Below are 19,473 nucleotides of genomic sequence, written 5' to 3' on the forward strand. Positions count from 1 at the left end.
TGATTGCCACCGTTTCCGGGGTGGGGCGGGGCGAGGCTTCCCCCTCGAGTCGACGTGCTTCAGCATCCTCCCGGTTCGTGTCTCCACGCTCCCTGCTGCAATGAGCTTCCTCAGAAGTTTCCCGCCGCCTGACTCGGCTGAGGGGCTTCGGCAGCAGCAGCCAGAGACCGAGGCTGTGCTGAACGGCAAGGGCCTCGGCACCGGCACACTGTACATCGCTGAGAGGTAGGCAGGGTCCCTGTTCCCCTGTGCCGGTTTCCTGCGCGCCGCCTTCCTCCTGCTGGCGCGGCTGAGTGGCGGGGCGGGGACGAGACCGCGACCTCGCGGGCTGCTGAGAGGTGGAGCGCGCGAGCTCTGGGTCGCCTCAGGGGGGGCCTCTGCCGGGGCGAAGACTCGATTGTTCCGGTGTCCCTTTCTCCCGAGTCTTCCTCTTTCTCACACGGAGTTCTCTCATTGATTATGCTTTTACCTGTTTTCCCGACGTCTGCTGAGTGCGTCGCTCTTTATTCAGGGTTTCGTTTTAAGGTTTTGAGTTTCCAGCCCCTGAGTTGAGAATCATCCTTGTGCCTGTTTGCCTGTGAAAAGGTGCGGAAGGTGTTGCCCTGGGCAAAATATCTAAGTTTAGAGCAGATTGTGGAGGATTTTAAAAGTTTAGTTAAGAAGTACGGCTTTTCTTCTGTAGGTGTGGATGGGGAGAGGAACATCCTCAACCCCACGCAAACTGAGATCAGATCCAAGAGATACTGAGACTCCCATTTCTCGTTTCCCATTTCTGACTCCCATTTCCATTCCTAGGAGGAATTGCCCTTTTATTTGGCCTCCTGGAGCACTGTAATTTTGCCGTAAGACAGATGTGTCTCCAATATCGTAGCTGTAGGACTGAGGTCCCTATTTCCTTGTTACACGGTTTCAGTCATCCTCAAACACATTGAATCCTTCCCATCCTTGAAATTTGTCTGACTTCTACTGATGCATCACTTTTGTCTACAGCCAGGGAAATTTCTCTCCTTTTTAAGAGCTCATGTGATTCCGGGGCGCCTGGGTGGCTCCGTGGTTTAAGCCTCTGCCTTCAGCTCAGGTGATGGTCTCAGGGTCCTGGGATCGAGCCCCGCATCGGCCTCTCTGCTCAGCGGGGAGCCTGCTTTCCCCCAGTCTCTCTGCCTGCTTGTGATCTCGGTCAAATAAATAAATAAAATCTTTAAAAAAAAAAAAAAAAGAGCTCATGTGATACCATTGGACCCACACAGAATATCCAGGATGATCTCTCCATTCTGTTGTTAACTGATTAGTAACCTTAATTACATATACAGGTTTTCTCTTGCCATGTGAAAATATATTCATAGGCTTGACACTAGGGGGTTGAAAGTCCTGGAGGAAGCAAATTTTTGCCTACCACAGAGCACACAAGAAAATGTAAAGTCTAAAACATTGAGGACAGCTTAGGAATTTTGACCAATCACTGAGAGAGGAAATAGAGATGGGAGGAAAAGCAAGTTGGGGGTGAGGTGCAAATAATGAGTTTGGTCTGGACATGTGTGATTAGTTGGACACAAGAGTGTGTGTGTTGGGAGAGTATTAACCATAGAGATTAAGAAATCATTAGTGTAAAGGTTAGCGTATACTCATGGCGGATAGGTTAGATACACCAGAAGAGAAGAGGGCCAAGGCATATCTATAGTAAGATAGGTATGGAAGAAGAGACTTGAGAACAGACAATAGGGAGAAGCAGTCAAAATCTGAAAAGCATCTGATGGGTAATGACAAGGAGATCTTTAATGATCTTGGGAGAGCAATTCTAAATGGCGGAGAGTGCTGTATATTGACTCTTTCTATAATGTAACTACTGTTTGGGGAAAGGAAGACAAGGCCCTATGCTTGTCTTTTCATTTTGAAAAACTTCAAACCTAAAGAAAAATCTCAAGTGTTGTTTATTAATACACATAGACAAACATTCATCACTTGTTAACATTTTACCACACTTACCTTTTTTCTGAGTTGTTTGAGAGTTGCAGGCATGTTGTCCATTCGTCCGTAAATACTTCAGCAAAAATCTCCTAAGAACAAGGACATTGTCCTGTATAATCACAATATAGTTATCACACTGAAGAAATAGAAACTTCTTTTAAGGTCATATGTTTAAAAAATTTTCATATCATCTTTTCACTGAGAAATCTCTTACCTTCTTTAAGAAAATATTTTTGTAAAATATACATACAAAAAGGAATATACATTATATATGGGTGATTTAAAGAATTATAATTAAACCAGCCCCTGTATATCCACTATCTAGGTTAAGAATAGAATATTCTGGGGGCACCTGGGTGGCTCAGTGGGTTGAGCCTCTGCCTTCAGCTCAGGTCATGATCTCAGGGTCCTGGGATCCAGCCCTGCATCGGGCTTTCAGCTTAGCGGGGAGCCTGCTTCCCCTTCTCTCTCTCTGCCTGCCTCTCTGCTTACTTGTGATCTCTGCTTGTCAAATAAATAAATAAAATCTTTAAAAAAAGTAAAAGAAGAATAGAATATTCTGAGGACCATGGACAGCTTTATTCATCACTCTTTACTCTTTGTTAGCATTACCTTCTTGGTCTCTTTCCACTTTTCTTTCCCCCAGGCATTTCCAGGTCTTGATAGAATCAAGGCCTCAACAAACAGAGGTTTCCTAGAGGATATGACAAATGGGCATTAACAGCCAGGTTAATGAGGTGGGGCTAAGGGGTAACGTTCTATTTAGAAGAGACAGGATGCTCAGAGGCAAGGGTAAGAAACAATATTTAGTGTGTGCCAGAGTATATAATACACACACCATCTTCATCGAGGGAATGAAGGGAAAAGGGTGGACAAATAATAAAACTGAAGAAAGAGCATGTTTGGGGTGCCTGGGTGGCTCAGTGGGTTAAGCCTCTGCCTTCGGCTCAGGTCATGATCTCAGGGTCCTGGGATCGAGTCCCGCATCGGGCTCTCTGCTTGGCGGGGAGCCTGCTTCCTCCTCTCTCTCTCTCTGCCTGCCTTTCTGCCTGCTTGGTCTCTCTCTGTCAGATAAATAAATAAAATCTTTAAAAAAAAAAAAAAAAAAAGAAGGAGCATGTTCTATGAGTTTGGCTTATTGCCCAAAGCTTTGAGAACATTATTTTAGGATTTTTGGTAAAGAAAGATCGGGTCTGATTTAATTTTAGGTGGTTTCTCAGATGTGTGTTGAGAGATACAGAACTCTTGGGCTTATTTTCAAAGTTGAGTTTTCATAGGAAATTGACTTTTTTACCCAGGTGGGGAACAGATCAGAGGCATGCATTATTCAAAATAGAGCATTTGAAATGGATAAAGTAGGTAGTTAAAATATATCTTAAGCCAAAGTAAATTTTAAAACAAATAGTTAAGCCAACTCAAAATCAAAACCTCGTATCTCTTTCCTGTTCTTCACCTCATGCCAGGAATAAGGTATAATGATCATACTTGTTCAGAAGCATTAGAAATTAGCAAAATGTTCCTCTGTATTACTATCTATTTGTTTTTTCCCTTTTGTGACTCATGGCTTCTTTGGGTTGGGTGTAGTTAATTAGATATTTTGGTTTGGGAGGGCTTTTCTTCTATAATATGTGGAAAAATGAAGAAGAACATGGCGATCAGAGTAAATGTTGCTTTTGAGTAGAATTTGCTTCTGTTCTATAGAGTGCATATCCATGTCCATGTATAAGGAACTACAAAGCAGTTATGTGCTTTTTAAAGTAAAGACCATAGGGGTGCCTTGGTGGCTCAGTTGGTTAAGTGCCGGACTCTTGGTTTGACTTTGGCTTAGGTCATGATCTTGGGGTTGTAAGAGCAAGTCTGGCGGAGAGTCTGCTTGGGATTCTCTTTCTGCCCACTCCCTCTCCTCTAGCTCTCTAAAATAAATAAATCTTTTTTTTTTTTTTTTTTTTAAAGACTGAGGTTCTTTTTTTTTTTTTTAAAGATTTTATTTATTTATTTGACAGACAGAAATCACAGGTAGCAGAGAGGCAGGCAGAGAGGGAGGAGGAAGCAGGCTCCCCACCGAGCAGAGAGCCCGATATGGGGCTCGATCCCAGAACCCTGAGAGCATGACCCGAGCGGAAGGCAGAGGCTCAACCCACTGAGCCACCCAGGTGCCCCTCAAATAAATAAATCTTAAAAAAAAAAAATGAAGACCATAATTTGATAGGTGGTGAGTTCACTTTATATTTTAGTTTTTCCATCTTCTAATTGAGTTATTAAAGTTTTATGGCTCTGGATATTTGAAATGATTTTGGATACCCAAATTTGGACTATCACTTTTGAGTTGTGATGATACTGGCCATTTTTGAAGTGAGAAAAGGCAGTTTATTTGCTTAAAATAATAGAGTTCTAGTAAAGGACTAGCATTACTTCTTTGATATGTGAGCACTATTTCATTTCCCTATTAAGAAGAAAGCAGTGGGGGGCGCCTGGGTGGCTCAGTGGCTTAAAGCCTCTGCCTTCGGCTCAGGTCATGGTCTCAGGGTCCTGGGATCGAGCCCCGCATCGGGTTCTTTGCTCGGCAGGGAGCCTGCTTCCTCCTCTCTCTGCTTGCCTCTCTGCCTACTTGCGATCTTTCTCTGTTAAATAAATAAATAAAATCTTAAAAAAAAAAAGAAGAAGAAGAAAGCAGTGGACAGGAAAGATATGTATGTATACCACACACAATCCAATTGCAATAGTAAAATCTATTTCTTTGAAACTAATGGAATGAATCATTCTGGGAAATAATTTTTTGAGCTTACCTCTTTAAGCTTCTTACGATTTATCATTTTAAGCCTCCCAGGTTTTCTTTTTCTTTTTTTAATAAATATGTTGAATGGAAATCCTTGCAAATGACAGTGCATCTTTTCCTACTTTTGCTTTTTTTAGTGTACAAGTCATTGCATTTTTGTCTACTTAGAGCTGTACGTATTTTTACACCATCTAATTCTGTTTTCGCTTCTGATAAGTGAGGGTCATGTATTATATACACTTAATTGTGTTCTCAGACATGGATTTTCTTTAGGTGGACTAAGGTGTCAAGTTCATTCTCCCCTTACATGGAATATGAGTGGTCTCAGACTGCTGGGCTGTCATTGTTCTGGCCCGAGGGAGTCCTAGGTTCATCACTGTATTTGTTTTTGCTTGCTTAGAAATTAGGCAACCAGGCTTGTTAAAATTATGTAAAAAGTAGAATGATATGAGGGTGTTATTGTATTAATTTCTTTTTTAAATAAAAGCTTTATTGAGATAATTCACATATACAATTCAGTGGTTGTTAGTCTACTCACAGAGTTGTGCAACCATCACAATTGATTTTAGAATATTTTCATCACCCCAAAAGAAATTGGCACTCATTAGCAGTCAGTCTCCATTTGTCTCCAATCCTGTGCAGCCACTATATTTCATTAACTTTTACCCTATTAACATTTTTGGTGTGTGGTCTCTTAAGGATCTTTTTGCTACTTTTTTCCCTGCTAAGGTAAAATATGGGAAGTATTGCCAAAAAATTAGCCAGCCTTTACTCAAAACTCAACATACTGATTTTGGTGATATATTTCCTTTATTATCCCAATAAAATATTTGCATTTGGCCACTTTTGAGGGAAAACTAGACTTTTCTTATTTGTGGCTTTCTTTTAAAGCTGCAGAATAACTGAAAGGCTTCAGGTCTTTCAATGGGATAAGTATTATCTAACTTGTGGTAACTATGATGACAGCCATTTCATGTATATGTCATTTAATGTCTTACTTGTGGAGAAATTAAGTTACTCCCAAGAGTTTATTGCATACTTATATGCTGAGCACTAATGCTAGTGGTTTTGAAGAACATGAAATAAAGGAATATGACAGGTTCCGTCAAGTAGCTCATATTCTGTCAGGGTACATCTGAGATCCATTTCCACAGAGTTAAGTGCTAAATGGCTTATTACTGCACATAAGTGCAATTCAGAAAAAGAAGACATCATTATGTAATGGAGTAATTGGAGGGAGGACTCAAGGAGGAGCTGGGACTTAACCAGTTGAGGAGGAATTGCAAAAGCAAGGCACCTGAAGACATTCCAGATAAGAACCAGGATGAAAGGCATAGAAACACATGTGACTTAAGAAATTGCATTTCAAGGGCGCCTGGGTGGCTCAGTGGGTTAAGCCGCTGCCTTCGGCTCAGGTCATGATCTCAGGGTCCTGGGATCGAGTCCCGCATCGGGCTCTCTGCTCAGCAGGGAGCCTGCTTCCTCCTCTCTCTCCCTCTGCCTCTCTGCCTACTTGTGATCTCTCTCTGTCAAATAAATAAATAAAATCTTTAAAAAAAAAAAAAAGAAGAAATTGCATTTCAAGGTTTTTTTTAATTTTTAGCTAGAGGAGAAGAGAACTTAACAGAATTGTTTTGTTTTGTTTTTTAAAGATTTTATTTATTTATTTGACAGAGATCACAAGTAGGCAGAGAGGCAGGCAGAGAGAGAGGAGGAAGCAGGCTCCCCGCTGAGCAGAAAGCCTGATGCGGGGCTCTATCCCAGGACCTTGGGATCACGACCTGAGCTGAAGACAGAGGCTTTAACCCACTAAGCCACCCAGGGGCCCCAACAGAATTGGTTTTAAAGAAAGTCAGTTCCTGCTGCTGAATTTCATTATTTTAGGAATATTTCTAGGGGTGCCTGGGTGGCTCAGTTGTTGGGCGTCTGTCTTCAGCTTGGGTTGTGATCCCAGGATCTTGGGATGGGATCGAGCCCCACATCAGGTTCCATGCTCAGCAGATAGCCCCCTTTTCCACTTCCTCTGCTTGTGTTCCCTCTCTTGCTGTGTCTCTCTGTTAAATAATTTTTTAAAAAATATCTTTAGGGCAAAAAAAAGGAGTATTTCTAAACACTAAGCTTGAATTTATTCACATGCATAAAACTGTCCAAGCTGAACCTTTATAAACTTCAGGGCTAAATTAGGATTTAATTTCTTAAAATAATCTACTTTACACGTGTTTTTCAGCCGCCTGTCTTGGTTAGATGGCTCTGGATTAGGATTCTCACTGGAATATCCTACCATTAGCTTGCATGCCGTGTCCAGGGACCTAAATGCCTATCCACGAGAGCATTTGTATGTTATGGTGAATGCCAAATTTGGAGGTATGTATGGTGTAATCTAATCTTGATCTTCTTTTATTGGAATATTAAATATCATATATTTAAAAAAAGGTCTTGATCATTAATATTCAAGGCATTGACCAATTTTGGGTAATAGATTATTAAGCAAAATTTCAACTCAGTAAAATAATTTGGACAGTACTTTTTATTTTCTATGTATTTGCACTTAGAATTTTTCATTTATTGTGGATTTATATTTCTACTTTTTCCTCTTACATTGAATTGTTTATTCTTTCTCTTTGTAAAGGCATTTATATTTAGCACCCTTAGAAGCATAGATCAGTATACTTTGTGCTTCCAAGAGTTTAGTGTAGAACCTGGTTTTTTTTTTTTTGTTTTATTAGAGAAGTGGTTCTCAGTGAGGGGACAGTGTTGTGCGCCCCCCCCCCCCCCCCCTTTAGGCAATGACATTTGGATTGTCATGATTGGAAGGGGAGTAGAGTGCTACTGACATCTAGTAGTTAGAGACCAGAGATGCTACTTAGCACCCCACAAGGCACAGGATAGCCTCCCACAATCAGGAATTAACCCAGTCCAAATGTCAGTAGTGTCCAAGTTGAGAAACCCTGTAGTACAAGATTCCCAATTTTTGCTATTGAAATAATTAGATTCATAAAAATCTAGTGAAAGTGATGAAAGAAGGGGTAAGAAAGAGAAAAAAATCCATTTGGGGGATTGTTGACAATGGGTTGTAAGAATGCCAAATGAGAAACAAATTAGGCACAAAATTAAAACTTGTGTTTAATTTTTGTAAGTGTAACTAAGTGAGAAGTTATTCTTATGTTGTGTCAGTTTAATATGCCCAACTTTTGTAGAAATGCAGAGCTTTGTGACTGAAAGGACAATTTGTTACACTTTTACTGAACTTGTGCTTTTAAAATAATGGGGTGTGGGGTGCCTAGGTGGCTCATTTGGTTAAGGATCTGCCTTCAGCTCGGCTTATGCCCAGTGTCCTGGGATCAAGCCCCACTTTTTCGGCTTCTTCCTCTCCCTCCCTGCTCCCGCCCTTGCATATGCTCTCTCTTTCTCTGTGTCAAATAAAGAAATAAAACCTTAAAAAATAAATAAAATAATAAAACTAATAAAATGTTGCCTTTCTTTCGAAATAGTGTATAAGAGACAGTCCCGTGAGTTTGCCTGTTAAGCTACTGCTCCTTCAATTTAAGATTTTAATATCATTTCAGATGTAAGATGGTGACTTATAATTAGTGTGACATTAAATTATCTAATAACTTTTAGGGCTTTTGGCAACCCTGTCTCATCAGTCCTGCCTGATTCAGCTCTCTGAAAATATTTTTGGTAAAAGATTTTGAACACTTGCCATTGGAAAAAATGCAAAGATAGATAAAAATCTAGTGAAGTTTGAAAGAGAGGGTAAGGAAAAGAAAAAGTTGTTGACTTTGGGTTGTAGTAAGATTTCCAAATGAGGAGGTTTGGGGCATAAAGTTCACTTTCCAAATAAGTACAGCTATGATTTTATAAACAAGATTATTTCATACTTAGTGTAAGCCATTCATTCATAGAATTGCAAAACTGAGAGGTGACCTTGCTAGTCATTTCCAGTTCGTGGTGTGAAATGCCCATAAATAGTGGAGAGTATTAGCTTTGGCCAAAGATGTATGTTAGAAAATTAGGTTAGAGAGGTAGAGTTCAAGGTTAGAGATGTAGCTAAAGAGAAAAAAAACACTGAATAAGACTGTCATTAACTTGGTAAGCAAGTTATTTTCGTCTCTCTGAGCCTAAGTTTCATCCAGAAAAATGAGGGGTTTGTAGTATTTAGTTCTTAAACGTGGCTGCACTGTAGAAACACCTGGGGAGCATTAAAAATAAAATACCAGGAGTCCCAGACTAGGCAGTAAGGATTCAGTAGGTTTGAGATAGGTATTTTAAATGTTTGCTCTATATGATTATATTCTTGAAATTGATGGGACTATGATTAATCTTTCTTACCAAACTAAGTTGGATTTCACTATCATACTAAAAAGTAGAATCCTCCTGGGTCACATTTACGTAGTAGTTCTCCAGTTCCAGTTTTTTTTTTGTTTCTTTATTTTTTTTTTTTTCTAGGTTTTATTTATTTATTTGACAGAGATCACAATTAGAGAGGCAGGCAGAGAGAGAGGGGTGGAAGCAGGCTCCCTATTGAGCAGAGAGCCCAATGTGGGGCTCCATCCCAGAACCCTGAGATTCATCACCTGAGCTGAAGGCAGAGGCTTAACCCACTGAACCACCCAGGCACCCCTCTAGTTCTGTTTTTGTGGGATTCAGCTCTTCTCATAAGTTCACGTGCTTGGATCCTGTTTTCCCAGCCTTTGTTCCTATCCTGATTCTCCAAGCTCCAGATGTTTTTTTTCTCTTTGGATTACCTCCATAAACCTTATTAAAGTAGACTTTCAACTAATAATTGAGGATACTAGATTATTTTTAAAATAACTGAAAACTTACTTGCACTGTTAAAAATTTAGAAAAGTTTAGAGACTGGAAATATGGCAGATACTATGATCTAGCATGAGATGATGAGTGTTGGTCATAGTTGTGTATTTTTCTTAATTGCAAAGATACTGTATTGTATTTATATTTCTTGCCTCAAGGTAGATTCCTGAGGATATAAAAAATATTGTTATAACTCTTATTTCTAGGGAGAGGAACTAGGGTGGTAGGGACTTACTTTTTCCTTGGACTACATCACACTCTTTCAATTATTTTTATACCAGCATGTATTACTTTTATAATATAAAAGTGATGTTCATTCAGTTATAGAATAATAGTTATAATAGTTAAGTACATTTCATTTTTATTAAAACACTGAAAAAGTTTGGTACTACCATAATGTATTAAATTCAACTGTTAGAGTTGTTTAGAGTTCTCCAATTTTTTTTATTATTTCCCTTGTTTACAGAGGACAGTATAACAATATAACTATATAACAGCAATAGGACAGATAAATGTCCTATGAAATCTGTTATTTAAAATTGTTAATAGTGGGCATTTAAATTTTTTTCCTTTTTTGCTTATATAAGCAAATTTATACATTTATATGTATATATGTATATATTTATAAGCAAAGTATATATACATATCATATATATGTATATGTATTTTTATTTTTTTACTTTTATTTTTCCAAGCCATGCAAGCTAAATGTAGAATGAAAAAAATCGTTATTTTTATATATATATTTATAAGCAAAGTATAATACATATATATACATATGATATGTATATAATACATATGTATATAATACATATATACATATATGCATTATGTATACATACATTATACATATATACATATATGTATTATAAGCAAAGTATAATACACATATACACATACGATATGTATATAATACATATGTATTATATACATATACATACATTATATACATACAATACATGTGTATTATATACATATATACATGTATGTATTATACATATACATGTATACATATATGTATTATATACATATAATACATATATACATGTGTGTATTATACTTTGCTTATAAATATATATATAAAAATTAAGATTTTTTTCATTCTACATTCAGCTTGCATGGCTTGGAAAAATAAAAGTAAAAAAATAAAAATAAAAAAAGCATTTAGATACCCCTTATAGTTGATTCCTAGGAGTAGAATTGCTGCTTTGAAGGTGCTATTTTTAAAGCTCTTAACATATATTGTCAGATTGCTTTCCAAAAATTGTGTATCAGTTTACACTTTTGATATAGTATAAGAATCTTTCTACTTTGTTTTCATCTGCATAGGGAAATAAAATATTTTTTAAATGGTAACTTGAATATGCTAAACAGCATTTAATTTACATTTTTATGTGTTATTTTTTATTTAAATTCAGTTTAGTTAACCTGTAGTATATTATTAGTTTCTGGGGTAGAATTTAGTGATTCATCAGTTGCATGTAACACCTTTAATTCATATTAGTTTGAGCATGTTTTGAGAGTCTATTTAAGTACTTTGTTGACCTGGTTTTGTAAATTTTTTATATTATTTATTTTTAAAGTTTTTTTTTTTCTTTAAGATTTTATTTTTAAGCAGTCAGTACACTCAAGGACTTGTACTTAGAACTCAGATAGCAGGAGTCTCATTCTCTACTGACTGAGCCAGCCAGGCACCCCTGAAGATTTTTTTTTTTAAAGATTTTATTTATTTATTTGACAGACAGAGATCACAAGTAGGCAGAGAGGCAGACAGAGAGAGAGGGGGAAGCAGGCTCCCTGCCGAGCAGAGAGCCCGATGCGGGGCTCTATCCCAGGACCCTGGGACCATGACCTGAGCCAAAGGCAGAGACTTTAACCACTGAGCCACCCAGGCGCCCCTGAAGATTTTATTTTTAAGTAATCTCTGCATCCAGTGTGGAGCTCGAACTTAAGATCCTGAGATCAAGAGTCAATGTGCTCTACCAATTGAGTCAGCCAGAAAAAAAGCCAACTCTGTAGATACCTTCAGAGTTTAGTTTTATAATAAAAATGTTCAATGCCCCGACCTGGTTTTTTAAAGTTATGAAACAGTTCAAACATGGAAAAGTACAGAGAGTAATAAAAAGTTTTCATTATTCTTTATCTAACATAAATTCTTTTTTTTTCATTTGTCTTTTTTTTTTTTTTTTAAGATTTTATTACTTATTTATTTGTCAGAGAGAGAGCGAGTGTGCACAAGCAGGCAGAGTGGCAGGCAAAGGCAAAGAGAGAAGCAGACTCTCCGCTGAGCAAGGAGCCCGATGTGGGACTCCATCCCAGGACCCTGGGATCATGACCTGAGCCAAAGGCAGTGGCTTAACTGACTGAGCCACCCACTCGTCCCTCATATTAGTCTTTTAAAGAAATAAAACTGGGAGTGTCTAGGAGGCTCAGTCAGTTAAGTGTCTGACTCTTGATTTCTGCTCAGGTCCTAAGATGGAGCTTAGTGTCTGGCTTTATGCTTAGCGGGGAGTCTGCTTGAGATTTTTTCTGTCCCTATTCCTCTCCCTTTCTTCCCCAATTGCACTCTCTCTCTCTCTTTCTGAAATGAACAAATCTTTAGGCAGATGTGCATGGCTCAGTTAAGCATCTGTGATAAGCTTTTAACTAAGTTAAGCTTTCTGTGTGTGTAAAATAAATAATTAAAAAATCCTTTAAAAAATAAAATAAAATAAAATGAATAAATCTTTAAAAAAATATAAAGAGCTAAAACTGTATTGGTATCATTGAAATCCTTTTCATACCTTTTCCATTTTGTTCCATACTCTGTCTCCCAAATTAAACATTGCCCTAAAGGTGGTTATGTGTCCTTCCCATCTAAGCTTTTAGATTTTTTACTGAATATGTATAAAATCCATAAGCAAAATAATGGTTTTATTTTACGTTTAAACTTTTAATAAGTAAATGTATTATTTATATATATTCTGTAGTTGGTTTTTTCACTTGGTTACATTTTTTAATCTAGGAGTTTTGTTACATAAAAATACTCATTTCTTTTTAACTGCTGTCTATAAAATATCACATGACCGGGTTACAATACATGTTTGTTTGTTTTTTTAAGTAGCATTTATTTTTAAAATTTTCACAAGTGCATACAGTACTTCACTAAACATTTATGTATAAACTCCTTCTGTACATAATGTATACATAGATGAGGAATTGCTGGGTAATAGGCTATGCATACCTCCAGAATAGTTGTAGCAGTTCCTGCTTCCATCAGCAGCCTGTGCTAGTTTTCTTTATTGAACATTTGTATTTTTTTCTTGCCTACAGACTTCAGTAATTTATCTGTTTGGTTTGCTAACTTTTATGGGCCTTAGTTTTCTCATCTGTAAATTATTGGTGATAAAGCACATCAGTGGTTTACAAACTGCTACTGAATCCTTTGTTTCATGGTGAAAGGTAGGAGAGGCAGATGACAGTGGAACTGTACTTGTTAGAGGCCTGTTTGGGTTTCCTCACCCCTACCATGACTTCAAAGGGGGCTTGGGATCCTTAGAGTTCAGTAAGGCACAGTGTGACTAGACCAGGGAGGCTGCGCAAGGTCTTTTTTAGCTCTAAAATAACCATGTTATGAAGTAAAAACTATATTGCAGTGTTTAGATACATCAGGAAGCATCCTTTATGAATTTATTTTAGGGTTCTTTTTTTCCAAAACAAAAAACATCATTTAAAAAGTTATTTTTATTCCCTTCCTAGAAGAATCAAAGGAATCTGTTACTGAAGAAGAAGAAGACAGTGATGATGATGCTGAACCTATTGCTGAATTCAGATTTGTGCCTAGTGATAAATCAGCATGTGAGTATTCTATAGAATTGATTCTTTTCCTTTTATATACCAAGTATCCCACCCCTCATACACATACACTTTTTTTTTTTTTTTTAAAGATTCTATTTATTTATTTGACAGAGAGAAATCACAAGTAGACGGAGAGGCAGGCAGAGAGAGAGAGAGGGAAGCAGGCTCTCCGCTGAGCAGAGAGCCCAATGCGGGACTCGATCCCAGGACTCTGAGATCATGACCTGAGCCGAAGGCAGTGGCTTAACCCACTGAGCCACCCAGGCGCCCCTACACATACACTTTTACCTTTAGCCTCATTACCTCTGTTCCGTTGCTTTTTCTTCATCCTAACATCTAACGTATCATTGAGGACCAGATACCTATTGATATCAAAGATTGTCAGTGTGGTGAGGGTATAGGAGACACCATGTTATTTGGTGTGTTTTGTGAATGGAGGGATCTGGTTATTTTTATTGACTTGATGCTATTGACTTTGAATCTTGCCAGATAGAGGGCAGGGGTCTTGGCAGTTCCAAAGTGGAAGATGCCAGGATAGCTGGATAGCTGGAAAAGAGCCCTATGAACTGAAAGGGGCTTCACCCTGATACTAGCAGTCTGATCAAGACACTGCCTCTTTTTCTCAGAAAACCCAGCCAGGCATGAAGAAGTCTCAGCATTATCTTAAAATGAACTATTATTTTGTGACTTGTCCATTTCTATCAAGTACTTTTCAAGATTGATTCTTGGAATTTAGCAGGTTTTATAAATAGTGAGACTCTGGTATATTTCTTATCTACCCATTGAATTAATTTACACTGTTGGTTATACTATTAAATTTTCACTCTACACTGGCCAGAAAAGAATGTTCATTACAATTTCCTTGTTCAGTGGAGGCAATGTTCACTGCAATGTGTGAATGCCAGGCTTTGCATCCTGATCCTGAGGATGAAGACTCAGATGATTATGATGGAGAAGAATATGATGTGGAAGCACATGGTTAGTGAAACGGATTTTCTTAAATGTGTGTTTATTTCATTTTAACCAGTTATTTGTACTAAGGCTATGGGATTATAGTTTTTTATATTTCTATTAAATACTCATTTAATACTCTATTAAATACTCACTCAAAAGTGAATGGTGCAGTTCATGTCTAAGCCAAACTGGAAAAATGGATGGATTTTCCAAGCTTGAGGGTAAAAAGTAGGTATGATTGGGAGCAGAAAATGAATAGAGATAAATGGAGGGGAAGAAAACAATAGATGAGAAAGCGGATGGTTGGGAGAATCTTTTAAATTGATGCACCTGCTCCCAGAGAACAAGCCTTCTCCCTCCACCACTTAAAAACTTTATCACCTACAGCTTTACTTAACATAATGCTTCAAACAACTCACTACCAAAGTCATTTTCTCCCCCGAGAACCATACGTCATTTATCTAAGATTATTTCTCTTTTCCAGACCAGAATACCATCATAGTCTGGTAGTCTTATAACGTGAGGTGCCTGCTGTTCTCTTTTCTTTTCTTTTTCCCACTGCTTTCATGTCCACTGATCTGGCTGTCCAAAGTCCTTTCCTCCATATGTACCTACTTCCTGGCCTGAGACAAATTCGGTTCTAGAGTTTTCCTTCTATGAGAAGGAGATACATTTAGAGAATACAGGAGGAGGTACAATTAGAGAATGTATCTAAACATATTCTCATTTCCAATGAGATTTTTGAATGATTTTATTTTTTATCCTTTTTATATTTTCCAGAATTTCTCAGTTTTTAAAGGGAGCACGTGTTTTTGTTTTTTGTTTTTGTTGTTGTTGTTTTTAAGTATTTTATTTTTTTCAGTGTTTCAAAATTCATTGTTTATGCACCAATCCAGTGCTCCATGCAATACGTGCCCTCCTTAATACCCACCAGGCTCACCCTACCCCCTACCTCCTCCCCTCCAAAACCCTCAGTTTGTTTCTCAGAGTTCACAGTCACTCATGGTTTGTCTCCCCCTCCGATTTCTCCATCTCACATCTCCTCTCCATCTCCCAATGTCTTCCGTGTTATTCTTTAAAGGAGCATGTGTTTTAATCCAAAAAACCTATCAGTACAAATTAGTATCATATTAATTTGCACTCACCTATAAAATTCCCTCTAGTTCATGGACATTTGATTTTTTGAGAATTGCTGTTTACTGGCTCATTATCTTGTGGAATCCCTTCTCCTTATGGAGGGTAGAGACATTTTCTTTGTGTCTTTATTTTCAATAGATGACCTACATCTCTGTATTAAATAAATATTGAAAAATATTTCCCTAGAAGCCTTTTTAAACTGTATCTTATCTTCAGTAAATGCATTATTGCTTATCCATGTTTTTCTAATTGCTTTATAATAGCTTAAAAGCATTTTATTTATTTAGAACAAGGGCAGGGAGACATCCCTACATTTTATACCTATGAAGAAGGATTATCCCATTTAACAGCAGAAGGCCAAGCCACATTGGAGAGATTAGAAGGAATGCTTTCTCAGTCTGTGAGCAGCCAGTATAACATGGCTGGAGTCCGGACAGAAGATTCAATAAGAGATTATGAAGGTGAGTATCCTTTCTTTCACTGTGAGCAGTTAGATGGTCCTTGGGCAGCAGGGGAAGGTACGGAGAGATATATATGTTCTTTTAGAAACTCTTTATATATATATATATATATATATATATATATATATATATATATATTTATATAATATATATATATTTATTAATTTGACAGACAGAGATCGCAAGTAGGCAGAGAGGCAGGCGGAGAGAGAGAGGGAAGCGGGCTCCCCACTGAGCAGAGAGCCCAATGTGGGGCTCGATCCCAGGACCCTGGGATCATGACCTGAGCCGAAGGCAGAGGCTTTAACCACTGAGCCACCCAGGCACCCCTAGAAACTCAAGAGAGAGAAATCGCAGAATTAATCTTACCATGTAGGAAGCAAATGTAGAATTATATAGAATGAGAATTCTCATGAAACTTTGTTGTTGTTTTTTTTTTTTTACTTTTCTCCTGAACTACAAAAATAGTCTTTTGACAGTCAAAAATCTTAAATGGACACAGGCAAAGAAGAAATGAAAAATCAAGTGTAATTATGATTGAAAGACCTCTGTTAATTTTTCTTTTGCATATCTTTCCAGTCTTTTTGTTTGTTTGCTTATGTGTATGTGTATCTATGCTGCTGTTTCTATTTTTAAAACTAATTCCTATATGATTATATGCAAAACTAGGATAATCTATTAATTAAAAGGGCTAGACTGCACTCAAGAAACTTGGGTTCTTATTCTGTGACAAACTTCTGGACCTTAAACAAATGGCTTTCAAATTTGCTTCTGTTATCTCCACTTTGTAGATTTTTTGGTAAATATTTCCCCTATAAGACTGATTTGCTTTCTGAGTACCCTATTTCAGTCAGAATGTTGAAGTATTCTTCTGACTCAGCCTTTACTTCTTATTTCTTGTTCCAGTGCAATTCTGGGGCCCATGGATTTTTTCATTTAAATGACTAACATTTCCTTGCTATTACTGCTGCTGTCCTTCAACCCTAGGCCCTTGTCTTCTCCGACTGGATTTACAATAGTAAAATTTTTTGCCTCGATCATTCTTGCCTCCACCTCACTGTGCCATCTTAATCTGAGAACACTCTGTGGTCACCCCTATATAGGGATGTTCCCTCAGTGATTGCCTGATAATCACCATATAAAGTTCTAACTCTGAAGAGACAACCTCACCTTTGCCCCACATATCTCTGATTTTGTTCCTTCTACTCTCAGTAGAACATTGAGATACTGCTCTTATGTGCCAGACCCTGATTTAAGCACATTGCACATACTCATTTAATCCTTCAAAGAATGTTCTGTGGTAAATGTTACTGTGATCCCTACTTTACAGATGAAGAAACTGAAGCACAGAAAGATCACATAACTTGCTAGAGGTCAAATAGTTAATAAGTGAGAAGATTAAATGAGCTATTATGCAAAAAGAATACATTAGGACCTGTTATAAGCACTTCTTGCATCTTACATGTATTTAATATGTACTAGTATTTTAATGTTGTTAACGAGTCTTACCACTTTTAATTTTTAGAGATGCAGATATTCTTAAAGAGGGTTACTGTAGTTTTTCTTTTTTTAAATAAAGATTTAATTGATTAATTTATTTGAAAGAGAGCATGCAAGCATGGGGAAGGACAGAAGGAGAGACCGAGAGAATCTCAAGCATATTCTGCAGAGTGTGGAGCCCAATATGGGGGCTCAGTCTCAGGACACTGAAATCATGACCTGAGCCAAAACCAAGAGTTGAACCCTTAACTGACTGAGCCACCCAGGAATCCCTCGTTTTTCTTTTATTGGGCAATACAAGTTTCTGTAATATAATGCTGTAATCAATATCATCATGCACATATAGCATGTTGACCTGGGGGTTCTGAAGTCCTGGGTTTTGGTTTTTTTTTTTAAGATTTTATTTATTTATTTGAGTGAGAGCATGTGTGTGCGTGCACGCCTGCACAAGTAAGAGGAGGGACAGAGGTAGAGGGAGAGATTTCAAGCAGATGCCCAGCTGAGCAGAGAGCCCAATGCAGGACTCAATTCCAGGACCCCGAGATCATGACCTGAGCCGAAGGCAGAGGCTTAACCAACCAGATGTCACAGTCCTGGGATATTTTAATTTGGAAAAGTTTAGGCTTTGGGTCACACTGTTATTCCTTGTGTATTCTCTCCATTTTAAGTCCTAGTTGGTGAGCCTCTAACATAGGGTATGGGCTGAGATGGTTCAGATGATTTCTAGTGTACTATCAAACTCTTAGCTGAAAGAATTCAAGATGTTACCTTTTTTTTATTACAGTGATTAACAGGGGAGTGTCTTTGGACATTGAAAAGCTTTTCTTCACTGAAGGCTTTTTTTTTTTTTTAAATTGTAAAATTCCTTGTTTAATGCTTTATAGTAAATGATTTTAAGATCACAAACACTTTTTGCGGAGTGCTATTTTGGACTTTTATTCCTAAGCCTTATTAGGATATTGAGAGTTGCCTATATATGAAACTTTTTCAGCCTGTACCATTCCCCATCTCCTAAAGTCCTAAGTACCCATGTCACTCTTTTTGCCATTGATTTATTTATTTTGTTCGACCTTTGCAATTTTAAAAATTTGATTTATTTTTAAAAATTTTTAAATGGCTAAAAATTATATATGTTTAAGATATGCCAGATGATGTTTTCATATACATAGTGAAATAATTATAACAGTCAAGTTAATTAACATCCATTGCTTCACATAGTTACCCATTTTTTGTGGTGAGAACACCTAAGATCTGCTGTCTTGGTAAATTTCAACCTTTTTGCTGTTTAAATACAGCCTATCGCAGTTCTCTCTGCCTGAGTCCTGCACACTGTGCTTTAATAAAACCATCTTTTTCACACTGAGAAACAAACACCCTGTCTTTTTGTGGTATTTCAGTACTTCGTGTGCTTATTTTCGTAAGAAGTGTTTATTGAGCTACTATGCCAGGTACAGAGAATATAGCAGTGCCCAAGTAAGATGAGATTACTGTCTTCATGTCAATGGCATTCGTGTGTAGACAAAAATAATTTAACTCATTAGGCAGTTATAGTACATTGTGATACAGCATTGAGTTATAGGGGAAGCTTGAGAAGCCATGGAATCAAGAGGTTGGACTCTTCACTCAGCCTGGATAGTCAAGAGAGAGATTCAAGCTTCATGGAGTAAGTGACATCTAAGCCAAGATCAGAAAGTGGAGTCAAGTGACCTGGGTGAAGGGGGATTGCGTACAGGTTGGGGAGAGATGCAGGTAACAGGATCAGCCATGTGCAGAAGTTCAAGAGACCATTCAACTTTGGGGGACTGTAAGTAGTTCATTATGTCTGGATCTCTGTGTATGAAGGGTGGTTATTACAGCAACAGATAAAGGTGGAGTAGTGAACTGGGTTATACATTAATGGAACTTGAAAGCTTTTTTTTTTTTTTAAGATTTTATTTATTTATTTATTTGACAGAGAGAAATCACAAGTAGATGGAGAGGCAGGCAGAGAGAGAGAGAGGGAAGCAGGCTCCCTGCTGAGCAGAGAGC

At 37.7% G+C, this 19,473-nt stretch overlaps 1 protein-coding gene across 7 annotated transcripts in view; it reads left to right on the forward strand.

The window, feature by feature from the left end:
• The window catches only part of CLNS1A (chloride nucleotide-sensitive channel 1A), a 46,416-nt gene continuing 26,943 nt past the window's right edge, over positions 1–19,473 (forward strand). For 5 of the 7 annotated variants that reach the window (XR_004289085.1, XR_004289086.1, XM_032357356.1 and 2 more), the window contains exons 1-5: positions 2–225; positions 6,969–7,105; positions 13,295–13,393; positions 14,264–14,371; positions 15,772–15,945. Coding sequence is in view for 5 of the 7 variants with exons in the window: in XM_032357356.1 (XP_032213247.1) it covers positions 101–225; positions 6,969–7,105; positions 13,295–13,393; positions 14,264–14,371; positions 15,772–15,945 (643 nt within the window). In the remaining 2 variants the exon portion in view is untranslated. Of the gene's footprint in view, positions 226–6,968; positions 7,106–13,294; positions 13,394–14,263; positions 14,372–15,771; positions 15,946–19,473 lie in introns of all 7 variants that reach the window. The other 2 variants (XM_032357359.1, XM_032357354.1) reach the window with 2 other exon arrangements.

This window comes from Mustela erminea, chromosome 9, assembly GCF_009829155.1.
Source record: "Mustela erminea isolate mMusErm1 chromosome 9, mMusErm1.Pri, whole genome shotgun sequence".
Taxonomy (NCBI): Eukaryota; Metazoa; Chordata; class Mammalia; order Carnivora; family Mustelidae; genus Mustela; species Mustela erminea.